This window comes from Corythoichthys intestinalis, chromosome 18 (genome assembly GCF_030265065.1).
Source record: "Corythoichthys intestinalis isolate RoL2023-P3 chromosome 18, ASM3026506v1, whole genome shotgun sequence".
In the NCBI taxonomy this organism is placed as follows: Eukaryota; Metazoa; Chordata; class Actinopteri; order Syngnathiformes; family Syngnathidae; genus Corythoichthys; species Corythoichthys intestinalis.
In genome coordinates, this window is record NC_080412.1 from 45,101,552 (window position 1) to 45,128,176 (window position 26,625).

General features: G+C 37.2%; 1 protein-coding gene across 3 annotated transcripts; it reads left to right on the forward strand.

Moving 5' to 3' along the window:
• Positions 1 to 3,120: 3,120 nt before the first annotated feature.
• radx (RPA1 related single stranded DNA binding protein) lies at positions 3,121 to 26,340 on the forward strand. 3 transcript variants are annotated; one of them, XM_057821838.1, is made up of 15 exons: positions 3,124 to 4,442; positions 4,611 to 4,753; positions 8,137 to 8,329; positions 9,763 to 9,871; positions 10,033 to 10,133; positions 12,300 to 12,419; positions 13,655 to 13,750; positions 13,815 to 14,000; positions 15,688 to 15,836; positions 15,912 to 16,009; positions 19,273 to 19,311; positions 19,395 to 19,459; positions 19,539 to 19,775; positions 19,903 to 20,088; positions 22,125 to 26,339. In XM_057821838.1, the coding sequence occupies exons 1-15, from the start codon at positions 3,854 to 3,856 to the stop codon at positions 22,259 to 22,261; spliced, it is 2,448 nt and encodes an 815-aa protein (XP_057677821.1). In that variant the 5' UTR covers positions 3,124 to 3,853; the 3' UTR covers positions 22,262 to 26,339. The 3 variants fall into 3 exon arrangements, with proteins under 3 accessions (XP_057677823.1, XP_057677821.1, XP_057677822.1); XM_057821839.1 differs by having other exon boundaries at positions 3,127 to 4,442; positions 13,833 to 14,000; positions 22,125 to 26,338; XM_057821840.1 differs by lacking the exon at positions 19,273 to 19,311 and having other exon boundaries at positions 3,121 to 4,442; positions 22,125 to 26,340.
• Positions 26,341 to 26,625: the final 285 nt, after the last annotated feature.

The following is a 26,625-nucleotide window of genomic DNA, read 5'->3' on the forward strand; positions in this document are numbered from 1 at the left end:
GGCGCGCTGCATTGTGGGAATGTAGTTTTTCATAATTGGGGCGGTGCCACAACGGGAGCGTTATGCCATTAGACTGATTAGACTCATTACAGTACGAACTGCGCTACTCTACTTAATTGCTTGCCATTGACAGTGACAGACGTCCAATTAGTTTTGACTGATAACTATGGCAGAGATCATTCCATTTATTTTTTTGTTTGTTTGTTTTTTTAATTAAATCAAATGAATAATAGGATTGCACGGAAGCTTATTGCATTCGCATGAAAAAAAATGGGGGGCTGTTTTTTCCCCCAAAAAAAATTCCAACTGTTTTTCTGAGAAATTTATTTTTGGTATGGAAGCGTATTGCATTCACATGAAAAAAAAATGGGGGCTGTTTTTTTTTTTTTTTTTTAAATTCTCAACTCTCCTTTTACTGAGTAATTTATTTTTGGGGCTATTTCTTTTATCTAATTTTTTTTTTTTTGCAACCCTCCGTTTGTCTGAGTAATTTATTTTGGAGGCCTTTTTATGAATTATTTTTTCCCCCCCAACTTCGTTTTCTGAGTAATTTATATTTTGAATTATTTTTTTCCAACTTTGTTTTTCTGAGTAATTTATTTTGGGGGTTGTTTTCTGATTTTTTTTTACCAACTTTGTGAATGCAATACGCTTCCGTAAGCATTAGCCAAGCTCAGGAAAAAATATTTTTTCGAAAAACGGCCGTTTGAAAGTGTCGCGAGAGGTGTCTTCCAGTATTGAACTTGAAGGATGCAGTTTCGTGGGAGACTTCCAAGTATCTTGATTACTTGAATTTTGAATAAATATTTTTCCTTGATAGCCAAGCTCAGGGGAAAAAATAATTCGAAAAAATACCAAAAAATAAATTACTCAGACAAAACAAAGTTGTAAAAATAATTATTGTTGTTATAAGCATTCATTAATGCTTATGACAGTGTCATATCATAATTATGATTCTAATGACAGTCTTACGGCACCACTGTCAAATACAGTGTTACCAAACACCATAACTAACAATTAATGAAACAACTGGAACAGTAACTGAAGAAATAATTAGCACATAAAATGAATTTTGATTGTTATTTATGTCTGTAGCGCTGCAAAGCATGCAAGGAGGCATTCTGGACAACAACAGTGTTGACAGTAGGTGGCATCAGAGGTTGACTGTCTCCCTCAAGGGAGCAATGATGGCCTAATGAAGCTTCTTGAAGCAATTAATCTTTTCAGCAAATTGGTTCAAAGCTTCATGGTGGTTCATCTGGTCTTAGAATGTTACCGGTTTATATTTTGGTGTAAATATCTCATAATACAGTGAGAACAGCTGCGGCTTATAGTCCAGTGCTACTTATCTATGAACAAATGCCGTTTTCGTGCCAAATTTGGTGGGTGGCGGATTATAGTCAGTTGCGCCTTATAATGCGAAAATTACGGTAATTTATTTTTTAGGTCATTTTTTAATTAATTATTTTTCCAACTTTGTTTTGTCTGAGTAATTTATTTTGGGGTATTTTTTTTCAAATTATTTTTTTCCCCTGAGCTTGGCTATCAAGGAAAAATATTTATTCAAAATTCAAGTAATCAAGATACTTGGAAGTCTCCCGCGAAACTGCATCCTTCAAGTTCAATACTGGGAGACACCTCTCATGGCACTTTCAAACGGCCGTTTTTCGAAAAAAAAATTTTTCCTGAGCTTGGCTAATGCTTACGGAAGCGTATTGCATTCACAAAGTTGGAAAAAAAAAAAAAAAAAAAAACATTATTACATTTTTTTTTTTAAATAAACAGCTCCAAAACTAAATTACTCAGAAAAATGCAGAGTTGAAAAAAAATTAATTAAAAAAAACAGCCCCTAATTTTTTATTTTTCATGTGAATGCAATACACTCCGTATCACGGAAGCGTATTGCATTCACATAAAAAAAAAAAAAAAAAAAAAAATTTAAACCCTTGTACCTCACTTGCTTCCTGACTTCCAAGAAGCACCTCCTGCTCATTGTGTTGCAATCGTCTGTATTTCAGCTCTGTTAGGTTGCAAAATATATCACAATACATGTTGCAGCAATTATATCATTTTGATAGACTTAGTTTTTGTACCACTAAAACATCAGTGAAAATCATAGGCGGAGTTTGACTTTTGGGGCAGGGGGGGCACAACATGTTGGTGACCCCGAAACCCAGTGTCAGCAATAAAATTAACTAACAAGAATATTTATAATAATAAGTTGGCAATGAGCGTTTTTTTTCACTCTTGAGGGGAATTCTAAATCAGGCTGCTTAGGCAATACTTTTCGCCAAGATCGTCATCCATTGAATATGGTAGGCCCGCCGGAGTCGTGCCAATGTAGTTACCCCAGTCAAAAATTGTATCCCCTGGGCGGAGCCATATGCTGGTAGATTTGTGTCTTTATTATTCAATCAAAAAAAAGTTGCTTCAATTAAAAATAAAAGTTGCTTCTATCAAAATATATATTTTCAACCCCAAAAAAAGTCGCTTAAAAAAAAAAAAAATTGTTTGAATGCAGAAATACATTTAAAACTAAAAAAATGCACGCGAAAGCTATTTTTCTTTTCTTTTCTGTTTTTTATTGAAGTCAGGTTTTTTTTTTTTTTTTTATTGAAGCAACTTTTTTGATTGAAGTAATGTTGATTTGATTTTGGGCCACATTTTGGCTGGGGCATTTTTGTCTTTATTATTCAATCAAAAGATAAGTTGCTTCAAAAAAATTTTCAAAAAGAAAAATTACAAACATGGAAAATGTTTTCGAATGCGAAAAAATAATTGAGATTGAAAAATTTGCATTTGAACACTTAATTTTGTATCGAAAAAGTTTTCTTTGATTGAAGCAATCCTTTTGTGTTTGGGCCATATTATGGGTAGGACAATTGTGTCTAAATCATCCCAAAAAAGTTGCTTCAATAAAAACATATATATTTTAAATCAAACAAAGAAAAAAATCATTTGAAAAATAAAATTGCCCTGCCCTATTATTTTTTTAACAATATGCAAAGCAAATGACCGTCTAAGTTGCCAGTCACATGATCTGTTCGAAAAATAATTTTGACCCATTCTAAAAATATATTTTTTTGTTCATTTCATTCATTTTTGTTGCAGTTTTATTGCTTTACAACTTGTATATATGTAGCAAAGTCAATTACATGCAATGACACTTTTCGGCCAAAAGGGGCCCCCTGGGCCCCCCTTAAAATCCGCGTATGGTGAAAATATTAAACTACTGTAAATAAAAACAAAATGAATTTAGTTGTGATAATTAATAGACAATCTCTGTATTAATTGGGCAGGAAAGGTAGGGTTGACAATGAATGGGATATGAAAATCCATGGCATTTTGTAAACGTACGGAGACTGAAAATTGGACACAATAAAAATAATTACATATTACATATAGCCAAATGTTGTGAAAATATAATACAGTGTTTTAACTGAGTAATAAAACCTAAAAGACATTAATAAGTGTCGTATAATGTAGTTTTAGCTTTAAATATTTTTTATTCCGTAATGAAAACCACTACAGACGTTTGGAATTCACTTGTCGCTTGCATGATGTCATTTTCGTGCGCCTGACTGTGCTGCTATTGAAGAGCCAAATAAGCGGGGAATTTGAAGTACGCTTTTCTTTCACGTTTCCTGATAGCTAACGAAACCACAATCACTGAACTAATATACAACAATTCAGTGATGCCAATAACCCGAAAACGAAATGCATTCGGAGAACACTTGGCGACTTAATTAACAAAAAAAAAAAGTGACGCAGACCTGCGTTGTTGCACGTCGCGTTAGCCACTTTGCTAATTTAAAAGTTTTTAAAAAAAAACTTGTCGAATGAGCTGCCCGTGATGGATGCTACCTCGTCGACTTCGACATATATTCCTCCTCCATCTTTTCTCAGGAGGACGTTGGATCATTTATCGACCAAGCGATGTCATAAATTTACCGAGGAGGAATCCCAAACTGCCAATAGCGTCGCTGTCATCGCATTGCAACGCTACTTGTGGGAACAAAGTGCAAGTCAGCCGTGCCAGAGCTATAACTACGACGTTACGATCACCGATGGGGTTTGGCGGACCAAATGCTCCCTTCACCCGAGCCTAAACCACTTGGTTCACTCCAACACCTTGAAGACAGGCTCGGACGTCATTATCGAGCAGTGCTCGTTTGTTTACGACGAACGGAGACTGTTTCACGGTTACATCAGCATCGAGGGGTTAAGATGCTGCACGGGAAAATCCTTGCTCCTGTCTCACATTCGGGATGTGAGCTCATTGCCCGTGCTGGTTAAAAGCGACTTGGAGAGGAGCACATTACTCCAAAGGGACGTGCCTCTCCTGCTGAGCCGAAAACACTACCTGCCTTTGTGGAACAATGAGTTCCAAGAAGGAGATGTTTGGGCTTCGTCGATTTCCTCCAGTAACCCGGTGCTGGACGGTATGATGCTGCGTTCATGGTCATGGCCCGTGTTGCTAACGCACACCTGCACGCTGGGGCGGAGTTATCATTTTAAAGGGCTGACAATTTCACAATTTTCAGCAATGGAATGACATACCTGCATATTGTGATGACATTTATGTCCTCTAATTTTCTCTTGTCCCACAGTGAGCAGAGTCGCTCTTATTATGAACTTGGATTCTGCATTTCGAAGCACATGTAAACCCCTCCCTCTCCTTGTGAGGATTATACACAAATCCAGATTGAGGTATTATGGCAAAATCGATACCAAGATCGATTTCCCCTACCAGGTAGTTTCTCATTCATTTCAGTCGTACAGTGGTACCTCTACTTACGAAATTAATTGGTTCTGGAAATAGTTTAACTTGGAAATTGTATAAGTAGAGACACGTTTTCCATGTAAATGTCCTAATCCAGTGGTTCTCAACCTTGCTCACCGAACCCTTCGTAATTTCGTAATAAAGCCATTTTTTAACAAATTCCAAACCTAGCAAGCTAACATCGAAGTCGGGGGTCAGCAACCCACGGCTCTAGAGCCACATTCGGCTCTTTAGTGATGCCCTAGTGGCTACCTGGAGCTTTTCTAAAAAAAGTTTAAAAGTGGAAAAAGATGGTGGAGGCTAACATATGTATTTTTTTTATTTACTATGGTTTCTGTAGGAAGACAAACATGACACAAACATTCTTGTAAATCATTTATATTGTAATGAAGTTAAACTTAAAGCTGCATTGTACAGGAGAGTAGTCACATGGCTCATTCTCTATAGCAGGGGTCCCCAAACTTTTTCCTGTGAGGGCCACATAGGTTTTCCCTTCTCTGATGAGGGGCCGGGGTCAGTTTGTAACAGAAAAGGTGTGACGATTGCAGGAGTGCCTAAATGTAAAAATATATTGTTTTTCAGAAAGCCACAATCAAGTAACCCTTTCTGGATTCTTCATGGAACAAAATAAAATAAAATAATGATATAATAATAAAAACACTATTAATTAAATAGATAATAACAAAATAACCCTCTCTGGGTTCTTCATAGAAAAGAGCCAGGAAATAAATAAGACTATTGGGAAAAAAAATGTATATACTGTATATATTTTTTTCCAAATTTTTTGTTCAGGGGGCCGGACCAAATGTGGAGGCGGGCCGTATTCGGGCCTCGGGCCGTAGTTTGGGGACCCCTGCTCTATAGGATTCACTGCAAAGAAAAATAAACATTTACAGTATTTTCCGCACTATAAGGCGCATCAGAGTATAAGGCTCACCATCAATGAATGGCCTATTTTAAAACCGTTTTCATGTATAGGGCGCACTGCATTATAAGGTGCAGTAGGAGTAGTAGTTAGGGTTGTTCCGATTATGTTTATTTGCTCCCGATCCGATCCCGATCGTTTTAGTTTGAGTATCTGGCAATCCCGATATTTCCCGATCCGATTGCTTTTTTTTGCTCCCGATTCAATTCCAATCATTCCCGAAAAGTTTTCCCGATCATATACATTTTGGCAATGCATTAAGAAAAAAATGAATAAAACTCGGACGAATATATAACATCAACATACAGTACATAAGTACTGTAGTTGTTTATTATGACAATAAATCCTCAAGATGGCATTTACAATATTAACATTCTTTCTGTGAGAGGGATCCACGGATAGAAAGACTTGTGACTTTGTATATTGTGACTAAATATTGCCATCTAGTGTATTTGTTGAGCTTTCAGTAAATGATACTGCAGCCATTCAACCCAAATGCATGATGGGAAGTGGACCCATGACTGTGCGTAGTGCTACCAATGGATATATCTTGTCTGCGTTGGGAAATAACATAAGGCGTTAAGAAAAAGATCAATTGCTACCTTGTTTCCTTACATTGCTTGCAATGATATTTCTAATCGTAGGGAGAGTGATTGTAAGGCTTTAGCCTAATGAAATAAGGCTCCAAAGGCTGCCAAATTGCACTCTATTCATTTTATCTCTCTAAATGTGTAAAATGGCGCCATTACAGATTGAACGCGAGAATGCATGAGTGGGTCGTGTAACGCATGCATCAATTGCGTTAAATATATAACATGATACATTTTAAAAGAATTACTTACCGCCGATATCGGTACCTTAAGCCTAAACTAAATACTCTGGATGAGTGTAACTTATTATGTCTGTAACGTTAAATACATTTAGAAAATGATTTAATTAAAAAATATATATATTAAAAAAAGGCATGGCCAATATTTTTTTGCCGATTCCGATACTTTGAAAATGACGTGATCGGACCCGATTGATTGGGACATCTCTAGTAGTAGTAGTAGTAGTGGTTGGAGTTGCATTATGCGTCCACTAGATAGAGCTGAGCTAAACTGCATGTCACGCCATGATTAACTAATATTGATCCATACACTCCTGGCCAAAAGTATTGGCACCCCTGCAATTCTGTCAGATAATGCTCAATTTCTCACAGAAAATGATTGCAATTATAAATGCTTTGGTAGTAAGACCTTTATTTAATTTGCTTGCAATGAAAAAACACAAAAGAGAATTTTTTTTTTTTTTTTTTAATTTAAATCGTTATCATTTTACACAAAACTCCAAAAATGGGCCGGACAAAAGTATTGGCACCCTTTGAAAAATCATGTCATGCTTCTCTAATTTGTATAATTAACAGCACTTATTACTTACCTGAGGCACATAACAGGTGGTGGCAATAATTAAATCACACGTGCAGTCAGTTAAAATGGATTGAAGTTAACTCAACCTCTGTCCTGTGTCCTTGTGTGTACTACATTGAGCATGGAGAAAACAAAGAAGACCAAAGAACAATCTGAGGACTTGAGAAGACAAATTGTGAGGAAGCATGGGCAATCTCAAGGCTACAAGTCCATCTCCAAAGACCTGAATGTTCCTGTTCTATAATATTTTTTTTCAATTATCTACGCAGTTCACGCTGTCTGTCTGTTATACGTCCTACCAAGTGCCTGTCAACCTTCCACTGAACAAACTGATTTCTTCTCCCATTCGATAGAGGGCTAGGATTTGAAAGAAATGGAATAAAGCCTGTGAATTGAGGGCAAACCAGTCCAAAATCTGGTCTAAAATGCCACTTTGCCTAAATTTAGTCAGCCTACGAATTAAGGCTCTGCGTTTCTTAACCTTCACCGAACCACTGAGGCTTAATCATCGAACCCTAGTTAAGAACCACTGCCCTAATCCGTTCCAAGCTCCCCAAAATTCAGACATAATCTTTTATAATGCATAAAAATGCATCAAAACATGTAACAAATACACGTTCCAATAAATTATTGCACAGTAAACATTAAATGTGAGTTAGTAAAGAATCAAAGTTAATACACTCATGTAAAGCTGTCTGAACACCTAGAGGCGAATGAAGAGGACGATAGGATCCACACATACAGTTGAGGTCCCTCTTAGCCAATTGGATACCAGGAATGCTAGGCAATAGCCAATAGCAGGGCACCTATAAGTATTTTTGCCTTTCATATCCTGAAATTTCTTTCATAACAAGAGGCAATATTTTTTCGTTGAGGCATGTCTTAACCTGAAAATTTTATATGTTGAGACATTTGTAAGTAGAGGTCCCACTGTATCTTCTTTAAAAAGTAATCAACAGAATCACCTGTTTTTTTTTTTTTTTTTTTTTTTTTATGTGTTTGTTTTCTTTTCTTTTCAGGCTTACTTCGAAGTTGCTGACCAGAGCGGCATCATGTCTCTTGTGCTTTGGAACGAACTCTGTCCACGTTTTTACAACTCGCTCCATGTTGGAACAGTGTTGTACCTCCAGGATTACGCTCTTAAGAAGAGCTACTGCAGTCGCTCACGCCCGCAAATGGACCAGTACCGAATCAAGATATTTACCTCCATTGGTAGGTTTAAATTGCGTTAAATGGAATACAGTGGTACCTCTATTTACGAACGTTTCTACATACAGAATATTCAGATAAAGACATGCCTCAACAGCAAAATATTGCCTCTTGTTACGAACGAAATTTCAGAATACCAAGATGGCATTTACATCACTTTCTGTGAGAGGGGTCCACGGATAGAAAGACTTGTAATTCATGCCAGGAATGCTAGGCCATAGCCAATGGCAGAGCAGCTAGAAGTATTAAAGTGATTCTCTAACTTAAATACATGTAGGCTCTAATAAACCACAATTGTTCTCTTGTACTAAAATATGTTGTTAGAAACACATAAAATTAGAGATGTACCGATCAGGTCCGATCACGTCATTTTCAAAGTATCGGAATCGGCGAAAAAATATCGGACACGCCTTTTTTAATATATATATATATATATACTGTATATGTATATTTTTTTAATTAAATCGTTTTCTATTTGTACATAACGTTACAGACAAAATGTCTTACACTCATCCAGAGTCTTTAGTTTTGGCTTAAAACGGGGCTGTCAAATTTATCACGTCAACAGCGGTAATAATATTAAAATATTCAACGCAATTAACGCATGCGCTGCACTACCCACTCACGCATTAACGCGTTCAGTCTATAATGGCACCGTATTACGTATACATAGAACTAAAAGGCAACTTAAAATGAGTAGAGAGAATTTTGGCAGCCATTGAAGCCTTTTTTTAATTGGCTAAAGCCTTACAATCCCTCTCTCAACGATCAGAAATATGATCAGAAGAAGTTAAATGGCTGAATTAACATTTACTGAAAGCTCATAAAAATCCACTAGATGGCAATATTTAGTCACAATATACAAAGTCACATTTGTCCTTTAAGAATTACAAGTCCTACAAGTTCTATCCGTGGATCCCTCTCACAGAAAGAATGTTAATAATGTAAATGAAATCTTGAGGATTTATTGTCATAATAAACAAATACAGTACTTATGTGCTGTATGTTGAATGTATATATTCGTCCGAGTTTTATTCATTTTTTTCTTAATGCATTGCCAAAATGTATATTATCGGGAAAAAATATCGGGAATGATTGGAAGTGAATCGGGAGCACACAAAAAAAAGCAATCAGATCGGGAAATATCGGGATTGGCAGATACTCAAACTAAAACGATCGGGATCGGATCGGGAGCAAAAAAAAAAAAACATGATCGGAACAACCCTAATTTTGATGCTTTATAAAAGATAAGTCTTTTTATGGGCATTTACATGAAAAATGTGTCTTTACTTGCGTAATTTTCAGGTTACGGAACTTTTTCCAGAACCAATTAATTTCGTAAGTAAAGGTACCACCGTAATACGACTACGAGTGTGAGAGTTCAACAATTGGTAAATCATCATTGTACGCATGCTGGGATTTGTGATATCTTTCAGAAATATGCCTGAACGCTCGCAACCCAACTTCTATTGTCACCCTGGTGCCACTGAAGCATGTTGCACCTCAATGGTTATTGCCTGATGTGTCTTATCGCTTTACCACAAGGTAATTTAAGCTCAAATCCGCCTGCCACTTTAATTTTGCAATCGAGGCCAGAACACGTTGCTTGTTGTTTGTGTTTGTGCAAATACAAAAATCCTTGTTTTTATTCTGCCAGAATTTGTGTTGTGAACCGGCATTCATTTTCCATTTCCATTTTTGTTCAGATCAGCGATCACAACATTACCAAACAACTATGCTTGTGATGTCATGGGTTTGGTAACATTTGTTGGTCGTGTTGAAAGGATAAAAAGTACAGGCAACACAGGTGAGAACCCTACACAAGTAATGTCTCTTTTGCCCATTTAGGGTTATTGACATTTGACCTCTTAGCCAAACTCATTCCTTTGTAACCACTGACTCCAAGAACACTTACTAATTTTGATAATCCGAAGAAAAGCTCCAACAACGACTTTTCAGAAAGTAGACCATTTAATCCAAGTTGAGAACCGTAAAAAATAACGAGAACAACAATTAAAACTGTCAGGCAAAGAGAGGGAAAAAAACTGGGCCCAGTGTCCTATTCCTAACCCCCTCCAAAAAGACAGTCACTCATATGGGATTACTTCGGCTACCGAAAAGAAAGTTACCACTAGAAGGAAGTGCATCCACCCAAATCAATAAAACTAATTGCAAACACTTTCAAAACAAACCACTACAACACCACTTAAATTTTGCTGCTTCGATAGATATTGTCAGATTGTACAGTTGTCTATTTTTATATATATTTATTTATTTTATTTCATTTTTTACTTGCCACTGAGGTTAGAGAGTCACGAAATTTCAAATCTCTGTCTTTGCACATGTGGTAGAAATGAATAGAATTGACAATAAAGCAAACTTTGAAGTTCTCCTACTTGAAAATATTAGAGGGGCCTGTAATTGTCAACATGGGTAAAACTCAACCATGAGAGACAGAATGTGGAAAAAAAAACAGAAAATCACATTGTTTGATTTTTAAAGAATTTATGTGCAAATCATGGTGGAAAATACGTATTTGGTCAATACCAAAAGTTCATCTCAATACTTTGTTATGTACCCTTTGTTGGCAATAACGGAGGCCAAACGTTTTCTGTAACTCTTCACAAGCTTTTCACATACTGTTGCTGGTATTTTGGCCCATTCCTCCATGCAGATCTCCTCTACAGCAGTGATGTTTTGTGGCTGTCGTCGGGCAACACGGACTTTTCACTCCCTCTACTGATTTTCTATGGGGTTGAGATCTGGAGACTGGCTAGGCCACTCCAGGACCTTGAAATGGTTCTTAAGAAGCCACTCCTTTGTTGCCCTGGCTGTGTGTTTGGGATCATTGTCATGCTGAAAGACCCAGCCACGTTTCTTCTTCAATGCCCTTGCTGATGGAAGGAGATTTTCACTCAAAATCTCTCGATACATGGCCCCATTCATTCTTTCCTTTACATAGATCAGTCGTCCTGGTCCCTTTGCAGAAAAACAGCCCCAAAACATTGTTTCCACCCCCATGCTTCACAGTGGGTATGGTGTTCCTCGGATGCAATTCAGTATTCTTTCTCCTCCAAACATGAGAACATGTGTTTCTACCAAAAAGTTCTATTTTGGTTTCATCTGACCATAACACATTCTCCAAGTCCTCTTCTGGATCATCCAAATGCTCTCTAGCGAACCGCAGACTGGCCTGGACGTGTACTTTCTTCAGCAGGGGGGACACGTCTGGCAGTGCAGGATTTGAGTCCCTGGCGGCACATTGTGTTACTGATCGTAGCCTTTGTTACTGTGGTCCCAGCTCTCTGTAGGTCCCCTGTGTGGTTCTGGGATTTTTGCTCACCGTTCTTGTTATCATTTTGACGCCACCAGGTGAGATCTTGCATGGAGCCCCAGATCAAGGGAGATTATCAGTGGTCTTGTATGTCTTCCATTTTCTAATAATTGCTCCCACAGTTGATTTCTTTACACCAGGCGTTTTACCTATTTCAGATTCGGTCTTCCCAGTCTGTTGCAGGTCTACAATTTTGTAGCTGGTGTCCTTCGACAGCTCGTTGGTCTTGGCCACAGTGGAGTTTGGAGTGTGACTGACTGAGATTGTGGACAGGTGTCTTTAATACCGATAATGAGTTAAAACAGGTGCCATTAATACAGGTAACGAGTGGAACCTCGTTAGAAGAAGTTAGACCTCTTTGACAGCCAGAAATCTTGCTTGTTTGTAGGTGACCAAATACTTATTTTCCACTCTAATTTGGAAATTAATTCTTTAATAATCAAACAATGTGATTGTCTGTTTCCCCCCCACATTCTGTCTCTCATGGTTGAGGTTTACCCATGTTGACAATTACAGGCCTCTCTAATCTTTTCAAGTAAGAGAACTTGCACAATTGGTGGTTGACCAAATACTTATTTGCCCAACTGTATGTCGGGACTCGTAAAGTGTGGACTCTCCATCTTCTCCCTTTTATCATAGGCCCAGAGAAGTACTGGTCGTACCGCTGGGTTCACGCAGTGGATGGAACATCGGAGCATCCTTTCATCCTGGAATTGTTTGCCTCTTCCCAACCTGAAATCTTTGGCAATATCTGCCCAAGTAAGAGCCTTTAAAGTGCCTATGACAGGATAAAAAAAAAGTCTTAAATACCGTTTATATGTGAATTTGAATTGTTTTGCGACGATTCGACTACATACAACAATTTGGCAGAGCGCAGATTACGAGAAATTAGTCTTTTAATCTGACGTCTAGCCACACCTACCTTTATAGGGCTGTCGCGTCCCCAACAGGAGGATGACGTCAGCAGGGTCATGATTTCATCTGATTTGGAATTCAGCCCATTGAGGGGGAATTATTCAGAACGAGGAAAATGCAACGAACAGAGCCGCAAAATGTCATTGTTTCAGTCTCTCTACTCCAATATTTTTACAAGATATTTTTTATATCGAAGTATTTTTCCCCAATTGCAAAATAAATGGTATTGTCATGACAAATAACAGTCTTGTGCTAAATGGAATACGAAATATTTAAAATACATTTATTAAGTACGACATGGCAAAATTAATCTATAATGGTCAAAACTGTCGACTTCTTGCACATTTTATGCCATGGGAGTTAGTCCGGCTTTTGTCATTTCCCTGCCCCCGCTTCGGAGAGCCTAAACAAACCAGGAGGCATGACAGCTAGCTGACATGCTAACCCGAACTGAGTGATGTTTCAAAGTCTTCGAAGAAAAAAATCACACAAAACTAGCCCGGATCATGTCACACGGCGGCAGGGTTGTCAATTGTCTTCACTGATCGGCAACCCAACCGGCGGTAAGCAAGTTACAGTTCGTCGTTCCCCTGCTGCGGGCAGGAGAGCTCGTTTTGCCGGGGAAGCAGCTGGAGAATGACCGGACAAACCGACTGACGTCGGAGGAGCGCGTAGCTGCCACATGGTCAACACGAATATGGCGTAAATAATTGCTCAACTACACAGCGAAGACGTAAACAGTCAGAGAGCGGCGTGCAGTTGTGTAGCTAACATGGCAGGATGTGTCTGAGGACAACTTTTCTTCATGTCCTTCTATGATCAAACGTAAGTAAATAGTCCTTTATTTAAAGAAAGTTTGTAGTGTTTACTTTGTAATCGCTGTATTCACGGCCATTTTTAACACAAAGTTGCAATTTCCAATCCAAGCGGTCCATTTCATTCAGGAGCATAAAATACTGCGTGAAATATGAAATAAACATGCATTTCGGTGTCATAGGCACTTTAATGTAAAAACGGCTGTCTTCTTGAGCAAAGCTTCATTTCACTTTGTCAAAAACCTAATTTCTTCTCTGTCCAAGTGAATTTTTTGGTGTGCACTCAAATGCGAGTGCGTCAAGTTGAGGGCTCGTTGCCTTACCTCACCAGTAGCTGTGAGACAGAGATTTTCATTACAGGTTAGTGGGCCCAAATTTGAAAGCTTCTAAGTGTAGCATTAGAGAGTTAATGAGTGCAGTTTAGACTTTGTCACTGTAACAGGCTACCACCAAAGTCAAGCATACAAGAAGGACCCTACAGTGCAAAGACTCATCCAGTGGACAAAAGCGCAGAAGGACAGTTTGGTGTTAAGGAAGACGGCCGTTGGCGGCCATTACTGCTACCCTCATGCTCCACGCACGTTCAACCCACCTGTAGCCGTGACGTCAGGTGACATAACTTTTTTTTTTGTCTTCAGAATGGAAGAAGCATAGACTTCATAATGTATTGACGGGACGCTGAGTGCGGGGCCGATAAATCGGGCCTGTGTTGTTGGCGAGGCCGTCAAAGCTGACCGAGTGGAATCGCAGGCAAAGACCTTTTTTCGTTGAAAACTTTTGTAAATAAATGCTTAAATCCCTGAATTTCTTATAGATATGGATGTAAAACTCTCGATTCTTGGTTAAAAGAGGAAAAAAAACGTGCAGTTAGCATTTATTTTACGGAAATATGTCGAAGTACAATGCTAGTCTGTTAGTAAATGTAGCTAGTGGCCACCTTATGTTAAACAAACTTTTTCTGGGGGAAAATTCTTGTGAATAAATGCTTATATAGACATGGACGTAACACAGTTTCGATTCTTGGTTAAAAGCAAAAACAAAAAAAAACATGCAGTTAGCATTTATTTTACGTAAATATGTCCAAGTACAATGCTAGTCTGTCTAGTCTTTATATAGCTATTATAGCTAATGACCGACTTATGTAAACAGAGCTTTTCCGGTGAAAATTCTTGTGAATAAATGCTTAAAGCCCCGAATTCTGTCTAGATATGGACGTAAAACGGTCTCGATTCTTGGTTGAAAGCAAAAAAAAAAAAACTTTCAGTTTGCGTTGATTTTACATAATTATGTCAAAGTACAATGAAAATGTTAGTACAATGAAAATGTTAGTAAATGTAGCTAGCGGCTGCTTTATGTAAACTGAGCTTTTCTGGTGAAAGTTCTTGTGAATAAAAGCTTAAATCCCTGAATTCTTTATGGATATGGACATAAAACAGACTCGATTCTTGGTTAAAAGCAAAAAAACAAAACGTGCAGTTGGCATTTATTTTACGTGAATACGTTGAAGTACAATGCTAGTCTGTGAGTGAATGTAGCTAGCGGCCGCCTTATGTAAACGGAGCTTTTCCGGTGAAAATTCTTGTGAATAAATGCTTAAAGCCCCGAATTCTTTATAGATATGGACATAAAACAGTCTCGATTCTTGGTTAAAAGCAAAAAAAAACACCAAAAAAAACGTGCAGTTAGCATTTATTTTACATAAATATGTCAAAGTACAATGCTAGTCTGTTCGTAAATGTAGCTAGCTGCCGACTTATATAAACAGAGCTTTTCCGGTGAAAAATTCTTATGAATAAATGCTTAAATCCCAGAATTCTTTATAGATATGGACATAAAACAATCTCGACTCTTATTAAAAGCAAAAAAAAAAAAAAAAGTGCAGGTAGCATTTATTTTACCTAAATATTGCGAACTATGATGCCAGTGCAGTAGCGGCTAATTTTTCCCATTTTTTCATGTTTCAAAATGCATGCAAGGTACGAAAAATATAATCATTACCTTGAATCGTCGAACACATCACTCCAGAGACAATCCTTCTAGTTTGTATTCGGTACAGTGTTCGTACTTTTTCAACAGAAATCCGGCGTTAGATCGCTGCCTGCGTGTGTTTGTGAATAGCTCCTCGTGATGTGTGCGGCACCCTACTTGAAGGCTAGGCGCAGTGCATGACCGATCTGACCCGTCAATACCATTATGAAGTCTATGGAAGAAGCTTTAAAAAAAAAATTTACATTTATTCTCATACATTATTCATTTGGTGGTCCCCATTGTGACTTTTGTTCTATAAAACTGGACAGAGCAAGTTCCTATCGTATCCCTTTCTGATTTGAAGAAAGAGTTTGAGACACTTCAGTATAGAGAACATAAAAAAGTTGCAATTCAATGTCAAATTGTGGCTGTCAGATACGTGGAAAAGTCAAGCATGAGTCCGCCGCAAGAGAAAGAGGTACGATGCATGAGTTATAACATCTTTTCTCAATGCGATTTTTTTTTTTAATAGTAACACAAATATTTCCTGCAGGTGGCAGGCATGGTCACAGGTGAACAAACCGTGTCAGAAGTGCATGATGCAAATGATGAAAACGTGTCTGCACAAAGGAAAAGAACTAAAAAGACAAGGTGTGGTATTTGTATTTAGAGGAGGGCTGTCCGAAATGTTTATACAATGCTGGACAAAAGTATTGGCACTAGGGGTGTCAAACGATTACAATTTATAATCGAGTTAATTACAGCTTAAAAGTTAATTAATCGTAATTAATCGCAATTAACCGCAATTCAAACCATCTCTAAAATATGCCATATTTTTCTGTAAATTATTGTTGGAATGGAAAGATAAGAGACAAGATGGATATATACATTCAACATACGGTACATAAGTACTGTATTTGTTTATTATAACAATAAATCAACATGATGGCATAACCATTATTAACATTCTGTTAAAGGGATCCATGGATAGAAAGACTTGTAGTTCTTAAAAGATAAATGTTAGTACAAGTTATAGAAATTTTATATTAAAACCCCTCTTAATGTTTTCGTTTTAATAAAATTTGTAAAATTTTCAATCAAAAAATAAACTAGTAGCCAACCATTGTTGATGTCAATACTTACACAATGCTCATAGGTGCTGAAGCTTATAAAATCAGTCGCACCCAAGCGCCAGCAGAGGGCGATAAAACTCCGAAAAACACAACAAGTACACATTTACTTTGCTGTCATTTTAATCTGTTTGAGCAGGGCATTTGTGCGTTATTTGTGTCAAATATTTTAACGTGATTAATTTTAAAAATTAATTAACGCCCGTTAACGCGATAATTTTGCCAGTCCTAATTGGCACCCCTGAAATTCTGTCAGATAATGCTGAATTTCTCCCAGAATATGATTGCAATTACAAATGCTTTGGTTGTAATATCTTCATTTATTTTGCTTGCAATGAAAAAACACAAAAGAGAATGAAAAAAAAAATTATATCATGATCATTTTACTAGGGCTGTCAAACGATAAAAATGTTTTAATCGAGTTAATCACTGCTTAAAAATTAATCGTAATCCAAACCATCTCTAAAATATGCCATATTTTTCTGTAAATTATTGTTGGAATGGAAAGATAAGACACAAGACGGACATAAATATTCAACATACTGTACATAAGTACTGCAATTGTTTATTATAACAATAAATCAACAAGATGCCATTAACATTATTAACATTCTGTTAAAGCGATCCATGGATAGAAAGACTTGTTGTTCTTAAAAGATGAATGTTAGTACAAGTTGTGGAAATTTATATTAAAACTCCTCATTGTTTTCGTTTTAATAAAATTTGTAAAATTTTCAAACAAAAAATAAACTAGTAGCTTGCCATTGTTCAGCACCACCAATTCTCAAGGTGCTGAAACCCATAAAGTCAGTCGCACCTAAACGCCAGCAGAGGGCGTACTGTAAGTACTGTATTTGTTTATTATAACAATAAATCCACAACATGGCATTAACATTATTAACATTTTTTCTGTTAAAGGGATCAATGGATGGAAAGACTTGTATTTCTTAAAAGATAAATGTGAGTACAAGTTTTACTAATTTTATATTAAAACGTTTGTTCGTTTTAATCGTTTTAATAAAAATTTGTAAAACTTTCAATAAAAAATAAACTAATAGCTCGCAATTGTTGACGTCGCCGATCGGGACGTCACATGGGCTCCCTGCCGTTCTTCCATTGTCTTTAACTGCGTATGGTCGAGATTGAAATACACCACAAGGTGTCAATGGTGAGTTTTAAATTAATTAGAGATGTAGCCAAGGCAAAATCTGAGTAAGTTTTATGTGTATTTTGCATAGCTGTTTTGATTGGGAATGCCAGTTCTCTTTGCATTGAGCACTTTTCTTTTTGTGAACATAATTTTTTTTTGAGATATAGGAATATTATTTTTGTTGTGCTTTCACTAAATGATACTGTAGCGACTTAACTGTTCCGCCCAAATGCATGATGGAAAGTTGGGCAACCATGGCTGTCAGTGGTGGCTGCAAATGTTATACAGTATGTTCTCCGTTGTGTTCAATTAAGCGTGTTAAGAAAATGATTGTCTCCTGTGAGAGATAGGAATATTATTTTTGTTGTGCTTCCACTAAATGAAACTGTAGCTACTTAACTGTTCCGCCCAAATGCATGATGGGAAGTTGGGCAACCCTGACTGTCAGTGGAGTCTGCAAATGGTATACAGTATGATCTGCGTTGTGTTCAATTAAGCGTGGTAACAAAAATCGTCTCCTGTCATTCTTCCCCACGTTGTTCGCCACAATACTTAAATTTGTTTTGAAAGAGTTGCCAAAGCTTAAGCCAATAAAAGGCGCGGTCCCATGAACGCCTGTGTCCACTCGCATTTCTCTGCCTTTTCGCTCTCAACGTGCTAAAACGGCGTCATTGTAAACTGTTTGAGGCAACGCATGAACGGGTCATTTCGTGCATGTGTTAATTGCGCCAAATATTTTAACGTGATTAATAAAAAAAATTAATTACCGCCCGTTAACGCGATAAATATGACAGCACTACATTTTACACAAAACTCCAAAAATGGGCCGGACAAAAGTATTGGCACCCTTAGCCTATTACTTTGTAGCACAACCTTTAGACAAAATAATAGGGCTGTCAAAATTACCGCGTTAACGGGCGGTAATTAATTTTTAAAATTAATCACGTTAAAATATTTGACGCAATTAACGCACATGCCGCGCTCAAACAGATTAAAATGACAGCAGAGGGTCCTATGCACTTGTTACTTGTGTTTTTTGGAGTTTTGTCGCCCTCTGCTGGTGCTTGGGTGCGACTGATGTTATGGATTCAGCACCATGAGAATTGTGTAATTATTGACATCAACAATGGCGAGCTACTAGTTTATTGTTTGATTGAAAATTTTACAAATTGTATTATAACGAAAACATTAAGAGGGGTTTTAATATAAAATTTCTATAACTTGTACTAACATTTATCTTTTAAGAACTACAAGTCTTTCTACCCATGGATCGCTTTAACAGAATGTTAATAATGTGAATGCCATCTCTTTGATTTATTGTTATAATAAACAAATACAGTACTTATGTACAGTATGTTGAATGTTTATATCCGTCTTGTGTCTTATCTTTCCATCCCAAAAATAATTTACAGAAAAATATGGCATATTTATAGATGGTTTGAATTGCGATTAATTACGATTGATTAATTTTTAAGCTGTGATTAACTCGATTAAAAATTTTCATCGTTTGACAGCCCTACAAAATAACTGTGATATGAATAAGGAATTTTGTTAATTAAGATGTACCTGTAAATGTAAACGATATTGGATACACGCATTCATCTAATTATCTGTGGTAAAAAAAAATTTCCCAGAAATCTAGAGGATTCTGTCAACAGCGTACCAGCAAAACGGTATGGATGATGATTCTGCTACTGTTGATAACACCAACTATCCACTTCAGTCATACTCAACCGAAATGCATCTGCTCCCACAGGGCACATACAGAGGATGAGATTGACTCGCAATCAGAAGAACAGAATCTGCCATCCCAAAATGAAGGTTGAATTGTGAACCGTGAAGCTACTTTATCATCATACGCTGACTTCCATCTGCTGAAACATGGATTTGTTTCCACGAGGCTCGTCCGCACTATATTGGGAGAGCAGCGCTTGGGCAGGGCAACGGCAAGAAGTTTCTGCGTATTGGCATCACGGCGCTCTTCACGAGGGCAGCTTCACTCGAAATTTTGACATGGACAACCAGAACGCTCTCGTGCGGTGGTGCGACCTTCATCCCATGCGCTGGACACCAGAGCATTCGGGTGACTCACTCGCGACCGCCGTTTGTCCGGGATACTATCAAGTTACCATATTAGGTAAGACACTTTGTAATTCATTGACAATATACAGTATATTAAAAGTAAACGGTTTAATAAATATTTAATCTGGACATGTTTTGAGTTAACACATGCTAATTTAATTTTTTTTTCAATGTGTTTGCAGGCATAAACAAGGAAATGGCTGTCGACGCAGCTTTTTTACCCATTGTCCACTCCAAGGAGCCGAGAGCCGTAGGTCTTCCTCAGGGTCGGCATGACAACACCATGCTGTCTTGTCTCTCATCTGGTTTCCTTTGCCCTCTGGCTGAAGTCACCTCAGACCGCGGCGTGGCGTCCCAGCAAAAACCAGGTAAAATTCACCCACCGAACGGCATCTCATCCAAGTTGTTAAGCCATAGACTTCATTACTATTGACGTGTCACTTCGTCATTCTTTGCGTAACGCCTTATCAGAGGGAGCCGAGCTTCATTTAGTAATAGCCGAAGTCGGATTTAAGCTTGGATATACTTATGATTGGATTTAACTACGAAAGCTGTACCGCATACAAACAGGAAGGATTGTCTCAGGAGTAATTTGTTTGAGGATTCAAGGTAAATATTATATGTTTCGTACCATACATGTGTAATTGAAGCATTTATTCGCAGAAATTTTCTCCTTTGTTTACACTTGGAGGCGAATTTTCGTAACTGACTAGCCTCATAGTTGACTTTTAACCAAGAATCGAGACTGTTTTACGTCCATATTAGGGCTGTCAAACGATTAAAATTTTTAATCGAGTTAATCACAGCTTAAAAATTAATTAATCGCAATTCAAACCATCTATAAAATATGCCATATTTTTCTGTAAATTATTGTTGGAATGGAAAGATACAGTAAGACACAAGATGGATATATATACATTCAACATACGGTACATAAGTACTGTATTTGTTTATTATAACAATAAATCAGCAAGATGGCATTAACATTATTAACATTCTGTTAAAGCGATCCATGGATAGAACGACTTGTAGTTCTTAAAAGACAAATGTTAGTACAAGTTATAGAAATTTTATATTACAACCCTTCAATGTTTTCGTTTTAATAAAATTTGTAAAATTTTCAAACAAAAAATAAACTAGTAGCTCGCCATTGTTCAGCACCACCAATTCTTTTGGTGCTGAAAACCTTAAAATCAGTTGCACCCAAGCGCTAGCAGAGGGCGACAAACCTCCAAGAGCACAATTAACAAGTGCACATGTCACTGTACTGTCATTTTGATCTGTTTGAGCGGGGCATGTGCGTTAATTGCGTCAAATATTTTAACGTGTTAATGCGATAATTTTGACAGCCCTAGTCCATATCTCTAAAGAATTCAGGGATTTAAGCATTTATTCCCAAGAATTTTCGCCACAAAAGCTTTGTTTACGCCAGGCGGCCGCTAGCCTCATTCGCTAACATAGTAGCATTGTACTTCAACAATATACGTAAAATAAACGCTAACTGCACGGTTTCTTTGCTTTTAACCAAGAATCGAGACTGTTTTACATCCATATCTATGAAGAATTCGGGGATTTAAGCATTCACAAGCTCCTTTTACGCCAGGCGGCCGCTAGCCTCATTCGCTAACATAGTAGCATTGTACTTCGACAATAAACGTAAAATAAACGCTAACTGCACGGTTTCTTTGCTTCTAACCAAGAATCAAGACTGTTTTACTTCCATATCTATGAATATTTCAGGGATTTATTCACAAGAATTTTCGCCAGAAAAAGTTCTGTTTATGCCAGGCGGCCACTAGCCTCATTCACTCATAGTATATAGTGTATAATGATAATATAGGGGTATTCTATTCTTTAATAAGTTGTGATTGTATATAGAATTTATTAATTATCTATTTACACATTATTTATAATGGATTCTGTATGTTTTCCTCAAGTATGAAGTTTCTGATGTTAAATTGAGTGATTGATTGCAGCAAATAAAAAAAATAATTAAGTTGCTATTTTGGTCAAAAACTTATATGATATGTTAAATATTGATATTGATCCTGAAAATATAGGTGATTATCTTTGCGTTTGGTGATTTTTGTGCATCTAGTGTAAAATCTGAGATTTTTATAGCCACTCCAAGTTGTGTTAGACTTATATAAAAAATAATTAATCGGGATTTTATCAGGTAACGACTTTGAATTTTTGGATGCCGCTGCTCATGGAGACTCATATATGGCTAAGGTAGGTGGCTGTTTTGGTTTTAGGTCGGTAGCAGCTTTGGTTTTGTTAATATTTGAAGTTTTTAAAAATAGGCCCCCTACGAATCGGCCCCGTTTCCAGTGTCATGTCAACATGTTATGGAGTCTTTGGTTAAGCATAGCAGCGAGAACAAATCATTCATGTTGTCTTCCAGAGGACATTGTGGCAACGACCGGCGAGCTTGAGGACACACATTTGGTGTGTGTCTTGGACATTTGTCACCTCGGTGGAGAGGAAGTAGAGGTACTGATTAGCAAAGTGTACAAATTGACAGAGGTTACGCATGCGTAGCCAATTAGAAAAAGATTAAGAGTTTAGTCTTATTGGGGCTTATTTTGAATAAGAGCTTCACAAAAACAATAAATGGGCACACATTGTGCAACCTTTCTAATGTAATTATGCCTACTTAATTAATTTTCAATGTGTTGCTTTGAATTTTACCCATTGAAATATTTGAATGTTGCACATTTCAACCGCCTGATGGACTTGCCAACAAATTACTTTACTGCCATTTTGCTTTTGTAGCTTTTGCTGTGAGAACAAAGAACAAATGGTCATATTTACCTAAATTGAATAATCTGACGCATTAATCTGTTAACTAGTCTTTTAACACTCAAAACAAGATGGAGAAAATTATTCGACTAAAAAAAAAAAAAAAAAAAGATGAGATTAAGACGTTATAAATTTGCAGTGTGAAAGTAGGAGGCGAAAAAGAAAGTTCATATCTTTTTGCATTCTTTAGAAATCAGCATTAGAAAATAGCTTAATTTGAGCAATTTTCCAATTTCTGATGAAAAAACTGAGAAATTGAGCTATTTGTGAAAGCATACAGTACATTTCAAACATAACTTTGTCTTTAACACAGCTATTTTTTGCTTTAGTTACATTCCAAACATCTGAATAATGTTTTCCTTTTTCAAAATAACATAAAAGACTAGACAAATAGAGCTTTTGATAGCAAAGTAAAATTTAATTACAGATAGCTAACTGAGAGATGACGCTGTTGTGGCCGCAACAGACGGGTAAACTTTTCCCTCATCGCCGCCTGTCTCATAAAGATGGATTTTATTGAGTCTCAGCGGGGCCTGCTCGGCGAGCAGCACGGACTCAGCGGCATCGTCCGCTGCACTGGTGATCCCGGTTGTTCTGCTCGGTCGTCCAGCGCCTGGCATCCCGGACGCCATTCGGTCGCCTTCCGCCGGCGCCCCGGCCATGCAGCTCGGCCATTCGTTGCCGTTGAATTGGGTTGCGGGCCTTACCAAATACTGCCCTCCAGTGGCCAGTTTTATTGCTTTAAAATGGATTTTCAGCGTCGTGCTTTGGAGCTAAATTGAATCAGAACCCAGAAATGTCTGTTGTAAAAAAAAAAAACGTAAAAGATGTATAAATACGTCTACGGAACACTGAAAAAATTAAAAATAGATCGTATTTATACATTTTTGGGAACAAATGAGTAAAAATAAGAGCATTTATCAAGATTTCATAAGCCATGATCTCGTATACCCAGCCGCCGAAACCACATGATAGCACAGATTTAAGTAAGCCTGCCACTCTGCTATTGAATACGTTGTTGGCGTTAGCGCAGCGGCGCTTTGAAATAGAGCAAGGCTCTATTTTGGGCCCTGCCTCTCGCCGCAAATTCATTCAAACTTGCCGTTCCGTCCAAGACAGCCGTCCACCGCTCACTTTCACCGAAAGGTCTGGTCCAAAATACTGTTAAGGAGACGAGTTTGTATTGGCTTACCCACTTTATGGTGTCAACAATAATAAAGAAAAACAAGAACAAAATAACAGCGGGCTGCTGCGACATGCGACCGCTATCTCTCGCTACCGTTCTCCTTCTCGCTTCCTTCTACGTCACAGCTCGTCTCTTAAGGGGGCTGTGCATAGTGACGGACATTACAATATACAATGAATAGGTTGCCGCTGAACCCTTCACACTAGGCTGCTGCTAGTTTGAAACAAAAAAAAAAACATCTCTTTTGCAAGGCATGGCGGCTTTCATTTTGGTGTGGCGGTGCGCCACAATGTTTTAAATTTAGGGGAAACTCTGGGGTCTAAATGGTATATTAAAAGACTAATTTCTCGTCATCCGCGTTTTGCCAAATTGTTGTATATCGCCGAATCGTCTCAAAATATGATTGTAATTCACATAATAGTGCTATTTAAGATTTTTTTTTTTATGCTGTCACAGGCACGTTAGCTTGAAAGGTCCACAAAGAACTCCTTATTGTGTTGGCAATCACAACACAATACTGTATGTTTGAAAATATTTATTTCCAAATATTTCACAAATACCAGATTGAGTTATAAATAATTCAATAGAACATAATTAATATCAAGATATTTTAGGCTGTAAACTTAAATTTGTTATTTTAAAGCTTATTTCAACGCTGTATATACAAGGGGGGAGAGCAATACATTAAAGCAACAGTGCAACACCAACACAAAAAGCCTCACCTCCACTAATAAGACACTTCATTATCTGTTACAAAATTACTTTAATTTTAAAATTATGTAACATACATGTGCATTCTATAATACATAGAAAATAAACTATATCATCTAGTGTTTTTTTTTTTTGTACATTCTAATATACAATATAGTCACTGTGTCTTCTGCACTGAAATGGCAGCAATGGCTGTGTAGCAGGTTAGTTCGTGTTCCTCAGCTTCTGGCCTTCATTTCCTCATATACTGTACAAACGGAAAACATCACTTGAAAGAAAACAAAATAAAATCATGACAAAAACATTGACACTTCAAGGGAAAAAGCCCATGTAGCCGAAAGTGTGGATATTTCCATGAACTGAACCGATAAGAGGTAAGAACATGTTTCCATCCAATCATCAGGGGTGATTTAGTTTTAGGTTTAACTGCACTGCGTTGAGGGTGAGTTAGTCCAAGTGAGATCAACGCAAGGCAAATAAATATCAACGCAAAGGCAAATCATTGACAGAAGGTTCCACATATGCGGATCCCGTCGCCTTCTTCTTTATGCCTACTTCACTGCTTTCATTTGAATAAATATTTATAGCATGGCACTGCTTTGCTTCGAAAATATGAAGTTATGGGTCAACCACAGGATGTTGAAACCAAGCTCGACCATCAAAAAAACAAGAAAAATGAGAACTTAAAATGCATGGTTTAAATCAGGGGTGTCAAATGTGCGGCCCGTTGTAGATCATTCAAATTTTACGTACTGAATCACATGCTTTTGTTTTGAAATTGGCGCCGCAAAACTGGAGATTTAAAACACAAACCAACACAAACAAATTGTGCTGGCTTGAGTCTCCATGGTTAACCCAGTTAACATTTTACAGTACGTTACTGCCACCTGTTGGTCACATTGACGCTGTTGAGTGATTTCTGTTACGTTTCTGTCTTGGAAACCATGTAAGTATTTTACATCTATACCAACATGTAAAGCACTACTGCAACTTGGCTCACTTTTGTGTCTGCGGTCGCATTCGCTCATACGCCCCCTCCCTGTCAAAATGGAATTGACGTCTAGTGCCGTCAATGGCAGCCAATGAAGTGACCCAAAAATGACCAGAAATCAACAAGAAGTCACCTGGAAATGTCCTAAAATCAACAGGAAATGACCCAAAATGTACGGGAGGTCACTCGAAATTATCCCTGGGTGATAAAACGATCACAATAATTTAGTGCTGCAACGATTAATCAATTAACTTATTAACTTTTAGTATTTGATTAGAAAAAAGGATTCGAATTATATTTTGCCGCTTCGAGTATTCGTTTAATTAAAGTGGCATTGTAATGGTTTATTTTGAAAGTGTTTGCTTAAGTTTTATTTATTTGGGTGGATACACAGCCCTCTAGTCTGCCTCATTTCACATGGCTGAATCCAGCTGCTCCATGTTAAGACCAACATAACACATTTTTGTTTGAGGTAATGTTTTTTAATGCATTCGTAATTTAGTTTATCGGTATATTTAGCCGTTTTTTGTTTTTTTTTTTTGCAGGAATATGTGTCTGAACCATTTGTGAAGAGCATTGTAATAATTTTTTTTTTTTTTAGCATTTTATAGCATTTAAGCTAGCAGATTTTGCTATGTAAGTTAGCCAATTGTTCTTTCGTTGTACATACAGTCGGGAGAACAAGTATTTGATACACTGCCAATGGGAAACCCATTCTCTTTTGTTTATATTCCATTTTTAAACTGAACATAGTCTTTTGTCTGTTTATTTTGTTGACATTCTCAGACACACTAAGACTTCGTCATGCACAAAAGGTTTTAACATGTCGCTGAGTGTTAATTAAAATGTCAGTTTTGTTAGTTTGTCAATAAATGCTGATTTATAATTTTTTTTAATTGCATGTCGATGGGGCGCCGTTTGTAAAGCAGCTCATGCTGAAAATTACGACAACATTTTCTCACATTTAGCGCCACACAGTGTTTAAAATGTGGTGTGAAAATTTTAAAGTCACTTTTTTTGCACATTTACAACATTATTTAGCACCTTAAATATTTATTTTTAAATAATAAGTATTGGACCTGAATGATTAAATCCAGAACTAAATATTTAATTTAAATCTTAAATGTAAATCTTATATTCATATCCTCAATATATATCTTAAATCTAAATGTTATATATATATATATCTTAAATCCAAATCTGAAATATAAATCT

Bases quoted from the DNA above. Each gene is read 5' to 3' on its own strand.
- radx (XM_057821838.1), top strand. From the start codon at position 3,854: ATGGATGCTACCTCGTCGACTTCGACATATATTCCTCCTCCATCTTTT. The intron at 8,330-9,762 runs GTAGGTTTAAAT...GATATCTTTCAG, and splicing joins CAAGATATTTACCTCCATTG to AAATATGCCTGAACGCTCGC. The intron at 16,010-19,272 runs GTGTGGTATTTG...AAAATTTCCCAG, and splicing joins AAAAGAACTAAAAAGACAAG to AAATCTAGAGGATTCTGTCA.